The sequence below is a fragment of the Trametes versicolor genome (assembly GCF_000271585.1).
Source record: "Trametes versicolor FP-101664 SS1 unplaced genomic scaffold TRAVEscaffold_17, whole genome shotgun sequence".
Classification (NCBI taxonomy): Eukaryota; Fungi; Basidiomycota; class Agaricomycetes; order Polyporales; family Polyporaceae; genus Trametes; species Trametes versicolor.
The window spans coordinates 234,053-249,533 of NW_007360337.1; the positions used below are offsets into that span (position 1 = coordinate 234,053).

A 15,481-nucleotide genomic window follows, 5' to 3' on the forward strand; every position below is an offset into this window, starting at 1 on the left:
ATATGGCTACGCTGCGCCGCCTCTCTGGAGCACTACTACGTCGTCCTATTGCCTCCGTCCGAACATCTGCGACCATCGCGCACTTTCCCAGGCAACAGGGCCGGATTGTGTCTTGGCTCTTTGGAGATATTTGGTGCAAATCTGTGCGTATGCTTTCCGTGTGTGCGATTGGTGCTGCGCTGATCCGTATGTGATTTTCTAGAGGGATCAGTTTTCTGCTTCAAAACAAGGCTGTCTGTTCCTGCGGGTGCATTCTCTCGATGGCTTACTGTCGTCGAGGCAAGATTGAACCAAGTGTAAGTCTCGGCGGAAAGCGCGTACAGGCTAGTAAAATATCAGAGTCATACATTATGTTATTAGCTCCTGCCCCACGAGAAGCATACGGTGCCATATGGAACTCGCGGTAAGTTTGCCATATCGTTACTATGGCAGGATGCTGATTTCTTGCTTTAAACTTGTGCTCGTCATTTTGACTCTTCTTTAGAGCCGATTGGCGCGGCGTAGGCTCTGGTATAAACCGGTAGTTCCGGACTGGCTCGGTCAATTCATCGACCAGAAGCATTGACGGCCCCCGCCTTACCCCGCGTTCTAGCGTAAGTCGTCAGGTACTCGGTCCCGGGAGAATCAATTTACCCGCGTGGGATCTGGATCATGGGCGGCATCTTCTGCGAAGACGACGCCGTGCAGTGAAAGACAGTCACTCGGGCGTACAACTTATGCCCGACTCCTCGTGATATCGTTCAGCCCGCGGATCAGACGCCGACTAGACCGTCTGGGGTCACTTCTTCTCCATCCTTGCTCCCCGCCTTCCCGCGCCTTTTTCTCATACGCACACCGTTTTCGCGCCCTGGAGGGCCTTGCGGCTCCGAAGGTGCTCCGCCCCGCCCCCACAACATCCCACGAATTGGATTCCTTGTCAATGAAGCTCGGCGCCCATCTGATGGTTGACGCCTCCAGAGTATAGCAGGCGTGGTTTAGGCGGCATCAGCGCTACCAAAAGGTATGTCTCATTGTATCCGCAACCGCTCTCGTCCGGCGCGTCCTCCCGCACGGTTCTGATCACTCTCCCCGTATGCTCTAGCTTGCCGAAGTATCCGCCAGATTGGTCCCGGACTGCTCGCGCTGCGTCTGTGCATTGTCTGTAGCCGGTACCGCAACCCCTGCTTGCATCTTGCTCCTCGATGATCATCCAGGCCATCATGGCCCGTGCGCTCTTGGGGCCTCAGCGACCTTTCCCGATCCGGCCCACCCACCTCGAAACCCCACAAGGCCTCGTCTCTTTCGTCCTGCGCGATCGTGATGGGACCCTGACCTGCGTCCTCATGCGCGTCGAGCACATGGCAAGGATGCTTCCCCGATTTCCCCGAAGTGCTGTCGCATCGCGTACGGCGTTTGCGTCATAGTCGGGCAGGCGCTGTCACAGAGCGCGCGGCGGGAGCACCTAGAGCTTGAGCTTCATGGCTTCATCGGGCACATCGCAGAAGCTCTATTCTGTGCCTTGCCTTTGCGCGACTTGCGTAAGGGGGAGTGGAGACGGGCTCATGGGGGCCGGAGCTGCCGGTCGCACACATATGGTGATGGGGACCCGGTGGGCGGACGGAGATTCTACTACCGACGTCATGCTGATGTCTGATGCGCTCGTATGGCGGGCTCTGTATGCATACGAGCGACTGGGAGTGAGTACGTTAACCACGTCGTTGCATTGTTGCTGAAGCGCTCACACAGGCCTGCAGCGAAGACGAAGCGCTAGCCTCAATGCACCCAACGTGGCCTTGCCCATGGCAGCAGCGCAAGAGCCTTGTATAGCGCATGTTCGGCGCGTCGTCCTGCGAAGACGACCAATTACGTGTAAGCCGCTATCAAACTGTATCTTCGAGTCGAGATGAAAAGGTTCGAGTGCTTCGCTCTAGGTTCTCGCGCCTCCCATTGGCTGGAGGGCGCTCGCTCGTGGGTATTCACCACTTAACGCACCCCTCCTGTCATCATTCATTAATCTCAGTTTGCAGGGCAGGTCTTCTGTACTCGCCGGTCGCCTTCGCGAACGATCAACTCCCATGCGTACAGTACGCCTCTTCGAAGCCCTTCCCGAATTCTTGCTCGTCCTCATCTCCGACTACCGAGCAAAGTCCACTACCGTCTCCGTCAGGCCGCGAGCAAGGCATCTACCGCAGCGGAAGGCCACAGCGGCGTGGCTCTCCGACCGGCGCGCTGCAGTGAGGATGCCTGTCCGCCTCCGCCCCGCCACCCTTCGCTTGTACGTACGTGCGCGGTATTCTCTCTTCACCGCCCTCCCGTGTTCGCACGCTGCCGATCCCCCGCATTTCCATGCCTGTGCGATCTGAGAGCCGATCGTCCAGATACGAAACGAACCTGTGGAATGGCACCCGCATTCGCCGTATCAGGCATCATTGTCAACCGTGCTCTGGCCTGGGTCTTCTCTTGCCGTCGGTGAGAGGATAGTCAGGGCCGTGGTGATTGACTTCTTCGCTGCACCGTGCTCCCGCGCTCTACGACTTGCGCGCCACTGTCTTCCGCGCCTGTCGCACTATTACATCCAGTACGGTATGGCAACTGCAAAGTTAGCCGGGTCACTATCACAGGCAAGGTGATCTTCGCTGTCGCTGTCGGTGACGACGTCCTGGCGGCGCATCGATGCGGCGGAGGGCGGCCATCGGTATACGGGGCGATGCGAAGGTGCAGCATGTCTCTGCGTTACAGCATGAAAGACGGATTGCGCCATCGCGCGGCTCTTCTGTCCTTCGCAGCGCGGTACAGATATGACAGACTCCTGGGGCCCCACTGTCGAGAACCTGTGCGGAGGATGGTTCTGACGGCATGGGCGAGCCGAGTCGCTCTCCGCCCGCTCGGTGTTTTTTGACATGCCGAGCTTGCGCACACGCGTCCGGGTGGTCGGGCCTGAGGTCTGAGGGGCTTGTGGTAACTGTCCATAACCTCCTAATCCCTATCCTAAGCGGGGCTTAGACTTTCGTGGGTGCGGCCTGCCCAATGACGACCGTGGGGATGCTGGCCACAGCTCGAGAGGCACGCTCTCGCGGACCTTGCTGCCTGATCGTCCACAGCTCTACCGAGAGGAGTCGGCCACACTTACCGGTCTTGTTTTCTAGAGCTACTTGTTTCCATACCTTGACGAATCTCCGCCGGACACCCATGCGGGGGCCTTGCAGCATACGCATTGCGTAATTTCACCATGTCGGCGATACGCCCATCATATTCTTGAGCTTGGCGTCGTCGAGCAATGGTGCTATTACTGCCTAATGGTCACCAACACCGACAGCATCTTTCAACAGCGCAGCACACTTCCAAGTCACTCGGGGCAAACGACGACCGACTGGTACGTTGCGTATGCCCCAAATGCTATCTGACGCGCTCCACTCACCTCCCACAGGCTCTTCGCACAAAGTCCGAGTGGCAGCGCAGTTGCGTGCGCGAGTATTCTTGACCCGCGCTCGGGCGTATTATTGTCGGCACTTGGCGGGCATCCTGGTGCGGAAGTGGAGCTGCGGGCACATTGGGCCCCAGGCACAACCCACGCCGGTGACGCTCTCTGTTGAGCGAACGCGAAGACACACGCGCGTGCGCGCACGCAGTCCAACTTGGCCCTCGCCGGGCGCTGTCCGGGCGCAGCGCCGCCCATCTTGGAGATCTCCACGTTTGTCTGCGACAGGACCCAGGACTGAACAGCGAAGACGTCGCCCGCGCTTCTCAGGATCCCCTCCTCCCCTGGCGATTCGCTCGCGGCCAGGGCGTTCCCCTGCCCGCACACTCATACTCCCCCCGCAGGACCCTGGACACGCGCGATGGCAGCGGACAGCCTGCGCTGGATCCGTCGACTCTCCGAGCGTGCGCTTCCCCATCTCCGTCCGCGCCCTTCTGGCCTTCTTCCCCGCATCGTGGCGCACGCGGCCACGCTCGACGCTCGCACTACGCCCGCGAAGCCGCTGCTTCGCCCGTCCTGCCACTCCGTCGCCTGCCGCATATGGGCGCGCGTTCCCCCGCCCCGCGCCACCGCGCGACATTCTCGGAGATGCTCGCGCGGACGGTGTCGCGCGGCCTGCCACGGGCTGTCTTCTGGGCCTACTGCCGGATCGCGCATGTACCGCGCTAGTCCTGCCCGTGCCGGCGCGACGGGTTGTGAATGTTGTGATCACTGCGTGCGGGGGCGATCGACGCGTTGCTGCTCGGGTCGTATGGTTTTCGTATCAAGCTTTCGCCCTGGGTACCGCTCCGCCGGGTCGCGCTCTCCGTCTTGCGTCTTGTGCTGCTCTCTCGCTTGGCGTATTCTGGGACTGGCTATGGCGTGGCGAAGCGGGGATGCGGGGTAATCCGACGACATTCCGTTGGGCTGCCCCCGGTCCTTGACAACCGGCTGGAAGGGACCCTCGGGTGACGCAGCCGTCGTCCGCTTGCGACGTCCAGGGGATATGATACTGACAGCGACTTCATCAGACTGGACAGGCTTCCCGGAGCTCCTTGCTAGCAAACAAACATAGCGAATATGTAGGATCGTCGTGCGGAACGGATGTGCGCTCCCGAGGGGCCGTACTGTCTGAAATGATTGGACACTGGTCGGGCTGCGTCGAACAAGCTTGTCGGCGGGCAACGCTTACACCTCAGTTCCGGTAAGTGTCGAGTCACTTTGTCAACCTTGCACTTTGCAGTATGCTGCTGCCTTGGTCCGACTTGCCATGCAGGGAATGGTGGCGTTCCCCGCCGGACCTGATTTGCACTGCATGCCATCGCGCGACGTCGCGAGTGCTCAGTTCACGCTCAGCGCGCCTGCAGGTGGTATCACATGGTGTGCAGCGAGGTTGGACATTGAATGGGTCTCGCGATACTCCTGTTTACCCTAGTGTTTCCTGCGTTACATTTACACGAGCGCTCAATACGACCACACTTACTGCTACGCATGTTCGAGCGGGCCGGCTCGAGGACCACTGCAGTTATCGAACCACATATGATCGCTGGCCCCGAACACGAGCTCATCGATAGCATTTGCGTGCGCGGGCCCGCAGTGGAGCCCGGTCATCAAGCAACAGCCTCGCGCGGCCGCGCGGCGACCACAGGACCACCCCCGGCGACCAACGCGCCCCCAGACCCTGAGTCGCCAGACTGTTTCCGCGAATCCCCCGCGTCGCAGCGTGCGCGGGCCCGCGCTCGGTGGTCCCATGACCTCGAGCACTTAAGCTCGTCGCGGGGCCGACTTGCAACACGATCGAGAATCGAGCTCGTGGAGCGTAGTTAGCGTAGCGACTTCGAGCGCAGGCTTTGAGGCTCCTGGCGGTTCGCGTCCCTGGACCTCGGAGTCCGGGGAAAGCACGGTGGCGGCGGCGGCGCGCAAGAGTGGTCGAATCGTGTATAGTGGCCTGTGGCTGGACCTTTGCGCGCATGGCGCTAGAGGTGCGAAGCACAGTGCACACGCAGCTGCGATGTTCTCGCACTCGAGTACCGAGGAAGGAGTAAAAGAACTGTATTGGTATCGACGGCAAGAAGCGTGTGCACGATAATCCTATACAGTCCAGCCACACCCTGCATGCGGGTTCCGCATAGAGGTAGCCCAGCCCCACATTCACCCACCACCCACCACCGAGTGTGCTGATACGCCTTCGATATGCAAGCAGCCACCAGTGCACCACCCCCGATATGCCAAACCGTCTCCCCGTCTTCGCGAACGCACATACGACGTAGGTGCACTTCCTTCCGTGCACTCCGCACCTGCGCTTGGCAGCCCCAAGCTCCGTATACGGGATCCCACTGCACGCAAGGGGCGCTCGCATACCTGTGCGACCATGGGAGCGGCGCGCGGCCGCGCAGGGGCATAGGCCACAGCCCCAGGCGCGAGCTCCGGGGGCCCCCAGGACGCGCAGCGGGGTTGGGAAACTCCGTCCGAGAGCGGGCTTCAATATTCGGTGGGGTGCGGCTGCGACGCGGTGGCATGGAGCATGGACGTAGGCCCGCGTCCGCGTCTGCGTCCGATGCGAGCTCGGAGGCGTGGGCCCGGGACGCCCATATGTGCATACGCCGTACGCCGCAGCGGGGAGGTGAACGGTAGCCGACGAGGGATCAAGGAGTACTGCGTGGATGATGCGTGTGTGGAATCCTGCGGAGGAGGCGACGGGTACCTTGTCCGGGGCGAACATATCTACGGGTGAGTATGCGAATTCGTTTTCTGGCTGCGGGCGCGTATATGTTAGCTGTGCAGGGTCGCGGACGGTGCGCGAATTACCGCGCGGGCGAGACGCTGGGGTGTTCGCTACGCTTCGGCCGCGATGCTTCGGCTGCGAGTGCAGGCCGCGGCATGTATGGGCATTTGCAGGTTGATTTTGCAGCTAGATCCGCGAGGAGGAGTTAGGGGCGTGGTGCGCAGTAGACAAGACGGAGGCGGACGCTACGCGTTAGGAGTAGCAAGCGGAGTACTTACTGCCAGTGGCCGTCTCGGAGTCGGTCGCGCCTGTATGTGTCCTCCGTCTGACAAGGACATGAGGCTGCTGTAAGCTTCCCGTCATCGCCCCACCCTGGCAGCGGAGAAAACAATAACATCAGCGCGCGTCGCGGCGAGGGTCAGCGACGCCGTGAAAGAGGAAGGGCGAAAGGCGGGGCGGCATTGGACGAGCGGGGGGAGGTCGGAGGTGCGGACCGGATGCGGGGCAGCGCAGGCGCCGGCGTCCCTGACGTGGAGATGGGGCGAGTGTGGGTCCGGGGGGCGGGGGAGGGGGAGGGGGAGGCGCTGCATCCAGGCCGTCGGTGTCAGACCCGTCCATCAGGCCTGCGGGGGTCGAGGGGGCCGGCCAGCCGGATGCGCGCCCGCACGTAAACGGACGGAGGTGACGGTAGTGGCTTTGTGGCATTGATGCCGATGTCGGTCTGGTTGAGATCACAAAACGGGGGTGCGCGCAAAATGGAGAGCGGGGGGCGGGCGTGCCAAGCCGACGCGTCGGGCGGTTGATGAGGCATTTGTTGAGCGGTTGGGACGTGGGCTGTTGGCGGCGAGTAGGCTCAGCCTGGCCTATGGGAGGGCGCGGTGGCGGCGGTGAACGTTTGGGCGAGCGAGGTCCAGGTGAGATCGGGAGTCAAGGACGCGGATTGGGAGGGGCGATGGAGATCAGCGAACGTGGGAAGCGACCACTGGAAAGAGGTGCCGGTCGATTCGGATTTGTTTTGAAGTGCCCCTGGACGACTGATGCAGAGCGAAAGTGCGCGCGGGGGTCGTAGAGGACGCAGGAGAGCGTGTGCATGTTGACGAGAACGAGGGAGGCGGACGGGAATTAGAGGCGCATCGACGATCGAGCTTTAGAGGGCAGGGGCGAGGATGGGCAGAGACAGATTACGTCAGGCGCGGGACCGGACGATCGAGTCGGCAAAAGGTAAAAAGACGAGCAACGGTCTTGGATCAACAGTTCGCTCACAGGGGCCACCAATGAAACAGAGCAGATGGACCGCGCGGGATTGGCCAGCGCGGACGCTAGCTGGCCAGGGCGCGCGGCGGGATGATTGATTTCTGACAGGCGTTCAGTATGCGGGGGCGCCTATCTGGGCCTGCGTCTGGGGACGATGTGGGGAAGATCGAAGAGCCGGACCCCGGATGCGGGGGGCTGGGGCTCGGCCGGCGAGAACTGATGGCGGCCCCAGAGCCGCCGCTCGCCGCGAGCGGGGGACCGGCGCCCTCCCTGTTTGGCCCTGATTGGGGGCAGATCGCAGATCGCCCGCTCCCTCGGGACGCGGGGTAAGAATCAAAATAATAATAAGGGCATTATAAGTGAATGCTTGTCTTTAAGCCGGGGATGCGGGGTGCACGGCCGCCCTCTCCTGCTCCTCCTCCTGCTCTTACTCTCGCTCTCGCTCCTCCGCTCCCTCCCTGTCCCCCGCGTCCTCCTCGCCGTCTGCCCCGCTCTCGCTCCCCCACCCTCCGATGAGCTCGTCTTTCTTCCCATCCTACAAGCCTCAGGTCCTCTCCCGCCAAGAGGGCTTCCACCTCCCGTCCCCTCCTCCCTCCAACTCCCCTCCCTCTCCTCCCGCAAACTCCTCCTCCAACGGCAACGGCTCGGGCAACTTCGACAACCTTTTTGTCCCTCCGCTCTTCTCCGTCCCCGACCCCTTCCGCAAGTTCCCCTCCCACCACAGCGATCAGTCTAGTAGCGGCATGGACTTCACCGACGAGCTGGCCTCCCTCATCGGCACCTCCCCCTCTCAGGGACACCCCCACAACAGCTCCCATGAGCGGTCCACTCAATCTCCAGGAGCATACGATGAATACCGATCCCACCACACCCACAACATCTTCGACATCTCCGCCCCCACCTCCCACCACCAGTCCTCCCATCACAACAACAGCAATCATTTCGGCGGCCATCAGAACCCCTCCTTCTCCCTTCCACCAGCGTCCTCTCTCCATTCCGCGAACATCCACGGTTCTTCCTCCGTCCACAGCACACACCCGATCCATGAGTTCTCCGCGCACTCGCACTTTAACTCCACAGTGCCCGCGATAGGCTCCTCCATGCGCTATGAGCCCCCTTCGAACAACCCGTCTTCACCAACAACCGGGAACGGAAACAACCCGTTCGCGGGCGGCGAGCCGTCGTCGTACTCCTCGCATATCTCCAACCTGTCCGGCATCTCCTCGTTCCCGAACATCAACGGCCCGTCCGACTTCCACTTGTCGCAGCCACCAAACAGTGGACCGAACGGGCAGCGCCAGACGCCATCTCCCGTTTCCGCGAACGGCGGAGCAGAGTTCTCGCGTAGCCGATCGCGCTCGCGCGCACCGTCGAGCGCGATGGACCCCGCACACCCTCCGAGCACGAACGGTGGCCCGGCCCGCCGCACGCGCACGAAGCGCAACTCCGTCTCGAGCGTCTCCCCGCCTCCGCTGCACCGCGGACATACGCAGCCGCTTGTCATTCCGAATGGCAACAGCGCCGGGCGGGGCCCCGCGAGCCCGCTTAGCCTGCATACCAGCGGCTGGTTCATGCCGCAGGGCCAGGGCAACGAGTTCGGCCTCCCGACGCCAGAAAGCGTGCATGGTATGTTTGCGCAGCCGATTCGCATGCGTTTCAGTCATTGAAACATATACGAATACAGGCTTTAACGCATTCAACGGCGGAACGAGTTTGGGCAGCGTCGGTCTTGGCGTGAGCCCGAAGGAGGTCAACGTCCCCGGAATGGGAATTGTCGGTATGCAGAAGGGGGAAAGCCCACCAGAAGATATGGCAACGAAACAGTGCGTCTTATCTTTGCTCGCACCTTTCGCGTCCGATGGCTCATTATATGGTCGCTTATCCCTTTCATCTGCTCTATCGCTGCCCGCCTGTATGCGCGCTTGCACACTCCATCGATGACGAAGCAGAGCGTTGATTGCCAACGAAAAGCGTCGCCGGAGGCGCGAGTCGCACAACGCCGTCGAGCGGCGCAGGCGGGACAACATCAACGAGAAGATCTCCGAGCTGGCGACTCTCATCCCAGAATGCCTGCTCGACCCGAATGGTACGCCCCCCGCTTCCGAAACAAGCCTTCCGGGTGCTCATCCTGAGCCGAACACAGCCACGATTTCGATGCCCGCCTCGCTCTCCGCGTCTGGCGAGGACCTCATTTTCGGTGGCGTCCGCATAAGCACGGAGAAAAAGGAGGGCTCTGGCAGCGTGGAACCCGAGGACGCGAATCCGTCGTCGACGCCCACTACCGCCAACGGTGCGAGCGCTGCGAACGGCGGAGATAACGGGAACGCCGTTAAGGCGAACAAGGGCATGATCCTCCGCAAGAGCGTCGAGTACATCCGCTACCTCCAGCAACTCGTCAGCGCGCAGGCGAACCGCAACCGCGATCTCGAGCAGCAGCTGCATGCGTTCCGCGGTGGCGTCCCACCGTCTGCCGGCTCGCCCGCGAGCGCCATGGACAGCGACGGCGAGCTCAAGCTGCTCCCTGAAGTGGAATTTGCTGGGCTCATCAACGGCAGCGGTGCCAATGGTGATGCCACGCCGTCGGCGACGGGCCGCGCGCGTCGCGGGAGCATGCGGAAAAGCTTCCACGAGTTTGGCCTCCCGAGCGTGGAGGAGATGGACCAGGACACGGAGCACGGCGATCTGGACCGGCCCTCGACGTCCGGCACGGGGGTCTCTCCTGGGAGCAGCATGGATGATGACTTGGATGACGACGTTGAGGAGGACGGGGATGAGGACGAGGACATGGAGGAGCGCGGGCGGAAGGGCAGGGACGGGCGCCCGGTCGGCGTCAAGCGCGTGGGGCGGAAGGCTAAGAGCGTGAGCGTGGACGTGAAGGTCAAGAAGGAGAGCGAGCGCGTGGACGGCATGGAGGTCTCATGAGGCTGGCTGGTCGCCCCGCGCCCCTCCCCCTGTCCCGCTCTTCTTCTGCTTGCCATGTCCGCCCTCTCCGCCTTGCCTCGACCACTATGATGCTCATGCCCGCGCCCATGCACGCTATGCCCGCTCATGCCCTCAGGATCGCCCGCTTGCTCCATCATCATCATCTCGCTGTGTATAATATCCGCGCGCCATCTTTCATTGCGTGACACCGATTCCCATCCGCCCGTCATCTTTTAATGAGGTCTCGTCGCTTGGCTACCCTCGCATGTCGCATATTCCCCTTTTCGCGCCGCCGCTCATCCTCACGATCCGCCACGCCCTCCCCTATCCCTACCCGTCATCTTTCCCCCATCCCATCCCCCATCTCGCACGCACCTCGTCTCGCTCCCGCTTTCCCGTCCACGCTCGACTGCTCTAGTGGCCCATTGATTGAACGGCTTCGCGGAAGCGTTTCGCTGTATCTGTACGATCTCCATCTCTCCATCCTGCTTTCTCTATATCTGTGTCTCATACTCTCTCATATTATCTCGTCTCTCGTCTCTTCCTGCCTTATCGCCACGCTTGCCAGTATCTACCCACTTACGACGACCCCATCTACGCCGCCTGCGCGCGCGTGCCGTGTACTATAGTTTCTATCGCTCTGTCCCTCCCCCCCCTCTTGGCACGTGCTAGGTTCCCATCACTGACCACCCTCACCATTGTCCACGCACTGGCTCCGTTGGCCGTCGTCGTCGAGCGACCAAAAGATACGCGTATAATCTAGCGCAATAATGTCTACTGCTGTTGGCATACCCTTCTCTGCGTGCGCGTGTGGCCAAATCTGTCCTTGCAACGGATCTTGTTCGAACGGTGAGCTTGAATCACCGACGATGCCGCCCGAGACGCGTGCGTTGAGCTCTTCGACTCCACAACGGCCGGTGTTCTGCAGTTCTGCAGCTATTTGCGTTTGCGATGCGCGCGACATACATGTTGCACCCCCGATTGTCCTCCCGTTGCCGCAGCGCGGAAACGCCCGGCCATGGCCAGTTCGCCGCGGCGTTCTTGTGCATGCGTTTTTCCTTTCGAGCCTAGTGGGGCAGGGGGAAATGAAGGCAGCGGCAATGTGCGGTATGAATTTTCGAAGGGCGCGATGCGCGAGCAGAGGGTTACATCGAGGGTCGGCGTGCGGCGGGTACGTACATGGGCGCGCTATGCACCCGGGGAAGCAGTGGAAGGGGAAGGGGGGGCCTGGGATCGGCGTGCGCGCCGTGCTCGTCATAGCTTACCGGGTTTGTCGATGCACGGTGTGCGTAATCTTGTGCGTATCTCTCTGTCAAGCCGTCCCGCCGAGCTCGGGGTCTGTATACTGTATGTGTGCGGCTGCCGCTGGCTGGCAGTGGTAGATGTAGAGGGCGGCTTCCAGAGGGGGCAGCTGGGGACTCCGGATGACCTCATGCGCGAAGCGGGCGGTGACGACAGCGCGGCGGCAGTGACAGCACTGTAATGGCCGCTTCGGGGTGCTTCTTGCGTCTGACGCGCTCTCCGCGAGGGTGCCGCTGGTGCTGGTGGACTTGCAGACGGTCTTCGTCCGCAGTGTGCGTCTGTCCGCGAGCTCGTCCGCCCGTCCACCTGCCTGGGCGGTTGGCCGCTGATGAGAGAGGAGTCCAGGTCTGTGGCGCCGGAGCCATTTGCCACCACGGCGACTAGCAAGATCCCCATGCGCCCCTGCTGAGGCAAGATCCAATACATCATTAGCACATCGCAACTCTGACCATGATCATACTAGCGGGGAGCAGGGCACCGAAAAATTCACTCACCTCTCATTCAACCGCGCGGCTGCGGCCCACGAGCCAGCCCCGCGGGTTCGGCGGGTGAGTGGGTGAGTGCGCGCGCATGAGGGGTAGCGGCTTGTACGCGGATTGTACGTACGACGTGACGGGCCCCGCGCGCAGCGGCAGTATTCCATCACCTCCCCGTCTACCGTCGCGGTTCTCGACCGCCGCGCGTGCGCCCAGTGCCCACGGACGCGCTGGTTCCCATCAGGCGTACTGTGCTGAAGCTGAGATGAGGACAGCAGGCTGGCCGGAGACCCCGCTGCGCCGATGGGAGGTCGCCCCTAGGCTTTGCCGTGATGAAGTGCGCGGTGATGGTGATCCTCTCCTGTAGTCAGAAATTTCGATGCTAACTCAGCCCGAGTCGGCAATGGGCATTGCAGCCTTCGTGTGCGAGAGGCCATGCACCCGGACGGACGCCGCGCGAGCTTGGAGCCTCGCGGCCGCTCTCCCTCCCCCTCTACCCCACCTTCGAGCATCCCATAAACTCGCGGTCGGACGCAAGATGGCCAAACGGAAGGCGGTCGTGCACGCACGGCTTCCTCTCGTGCCCGCAGCTTCCCCCGCCGCGCCCCATCGCGGCCGCACGGGCACCACCCAGACTTGAAGCGGCGAGACGGGTGCCCGAGAAGGGCGGGGTGCAGTACCGGGCCCACTCGCGGGACGGGGACAGGGAGCGGGGACAAGGCGTCCAGTCCCCGGGGTCTCGCCTGCCGCCTTCTCCCCAGTGCCAGTGCGCGCGCGTCCGCGTCCGCGTCTTCGTCTTCTTCCCCAAGACACTTAGCCTCGTATGAGTCAATCCAGCTTCCCCCCGGCGCCGCATCTGAGAACCGGGGACGCGCGCGCTGGGAGGTTCGGGCGCCCGTACGGGAACGTCGCCCATCGAGGCCACATCGCAGGGCCCTCATTGGGCCGTACGAGCTGTGTCGGCGGACGTATGGGCAGGACGTTTGACGGGCGGGCGGGCGAACGACGCAGGCCCCAACAGCACCCACTCTCACCGATCGCGATTGCACGAGCGAGCTTCAGGCAGCTTGTCATCTTACGGCACGGCGTAACAGGCTCTGCAGCTGCTCTTTACTTGCTCCCACGTACGTGAACCACGCTTTCCGCGTGTACGCTGTATAGGCTCGCCACCAGCGTGGCATACAGCGGGGGAACGGATGAAAGAAGCAACCGCTCATTTAGAGACCGCGCGTGTGTTGGACAGTGGACATACCAGACAATGTGGGGCGGCGCAGCGGTGAGGCTGCCCAAACGCTAACTGTTGCCTCGCGCGGGCGTCCACTGGCACCGTGACATCCAGGCGTGTGTTCGCAGGGTCCGACAGCGGCTGCCTGCCTGCCTCGCGCTTCGCAGATTCGTAGGTGGCCAGAGACGTAACGCCCGCGCGTGGACGGGCGCCCGGCTGTCCTGCAGGCTCGTCGTTACATCGTCCGGCGGCGCAAGGATGCACCAGCGGACGGAACGCGGGTGGGCTGCGCTTCCTTGGCGTCCGCCAGGATCGCCTCCTGCCATCGAACATACGGTGCGTCCGTGCGCCACGGAGGCGCCCCCAGCGCGAACGGCAATGCGCCCTGCGCGTCGGGCGGCAGCCAGGCACCTGGCGCGCGCACCCCCGTGGAGCGCGCGGCCAGGTCGATCGCCCGGCGAGCATGCAACCGCGGTTACCTATTGCTGCACTGTGGCCCTGACGCGGGGCAGCAGGGGCAACATGGGCACACGTGAGGGGGACGGTGTGTGCGTGCGTACCTGCCGCTGTGCGCGAACCTCGAACTTGCCGCCCGGCGGAGGCTGCGGACCTCGCGCTCCGCTGGGGCCGGCGAACCGCCGCGTCAAGGAAGCTTCCGCGACGGGCAGGCAAGTCGTATTGGGCCAAGTACGCGGCCGGAGCTTGCGCTGGGGAACGCGCCCTCTTCCCAGGCGCAGTTCGCAGAGAAGGCCGCGTTGGAGCAGTGTACGAATCTACGCCACGATGGAAGAGGGCCCCCGGCGTGCAAAGTAGGGCACGTAGGGCGGCATAGGGGGTGAGCGTACGGCATGGGACGCGCTGCAGGGCGTGCACAGATCTCTGGGACGGCGGCGTGAGGGCATGGCGGAGTACTGGGACGTGAAGGTTATCATAGTCGAGCCGTCGTCCAGGGCCTGAGGTGCGCCTGGGTAGGTATGCTGGCTCCGGGGGATCGGAAGGAGCGAGTACACGAGCGAGCCGCCGTCCCGCTCAGGAAGGGCAGAGCGGCTGTAAGGCGGGCGTTCGCTGGATCATGGCGGTGGAGTACTGCGATTGCACGTTTGTGCTCGTCGTTCGACATCATTGGCTCCGCACCCAGACAGCGTTGGCTTGGGGGCTGATCGCGCGGGGAAATGGACGACGGATGGTTGTCGTGTGCGTAGGCGTCGATGTCAGTGCCGTTGCCTGGAGAGGCGCAGGCGGCGGCAGCAGCGGCCTCGGCGACGAGCACGAGCGCACGAGGAATCCCCGAAGCAGGATCAGAAGGCGTGAGATCAGCCCAGACAGTCCCCGTCATCTCTCACAACGTTCAGAGTTCGCACTAGAAACGGCAGGTCCGTTCCTGCACGCGCCGTGGGAGCAGCGAGAAGAGGAAGCAGCCCGGTGCCGAGATTAATGTGGGGTAAGAACCAATGGCGATAACAGAGCTAGGTCGCAGACGGAGGAGATGGGGCTGCGATAACGGCGATCGTTCTGCGATAGGATGGTAAGACCTCCAGTAGTGGGACGCCTGCAGAAGATGCCGGATGCAGACCGCGATCGTGCTGGTCCTGTTGACCTCAGCGAGCTCGGGGGAGACGCCGCGTGAGGGCGCGGGTCGTGAACTCAGCAGGTACGCGAGCTGCCTTCCCAAACGCCAGAACAATACGGGCCAGGCGGCGGTACTGTGTCCGGCGCGGAGCTTGATTATCGTATGTCCATCGTAACTCCTTCAAGACCGCCGTCAGGCCTCGTGTTGTTAAGGAAGGATGTCGTTCATGACCTGGGAATCGCATCAGGAGATTATGCACGTCTGTAAGCATGTCGCGGGACCCGACTGTGCGAACATACCTGAGACGAGTAACGGCGTCCTTACCGGCATATTTACGTCCTCCCGATGCTCGCGCCCTTGGCAAGAGGTAACACACCGCGAGCCAGAAGCTTGAACAGACGTCCGTCCATTAACCGCGGCATAACATGGGAGGTTGCATAAAAATGCAGCTAGCATCTGTCCAAAACGTAGGTGAACAGTCCGCATCGGTTATAGTGGCGAAGTCGTAGAAGGTGGACCATAGCTTACCGTACACAGTCCCAGGCTGTCATGAGCGAGCTTCGATCGAGGT

At 62.5% G+C, this 15,481-nt stretch overlaps 1 protein-coding gene across 1 annotated transcript; it reads left to right on the plus strand.

Annotated features, from left to right (window-relative positions):
* Positions 1 to 7,927: 7,927 nt before the first annotated feature.
* On the plus strand, positions 7,928 to 10,337 carry TRAVEDRAFT_41012 (HLH-domain-containing protein; the record flags this gene model as incomplete). Its single annotated transcript, XM_008047255.1, has 4 exons — positions 7,928 to 9,041; positions 9,100 to 9,238; positions 9,362 to 9,501; positions 9,559 to 10,337. The coding sequence occupies 4 exons, from the start codon at positions 7,928 to 7,930 to the stop codon at positions 10,335 to 10,337; spliced, it is 2,172 nt and encodes a 723-aa protein (XP_008045446.1).
* Positions 10,338 to 15,481: the final 5,144 nt, after the last annotated feature.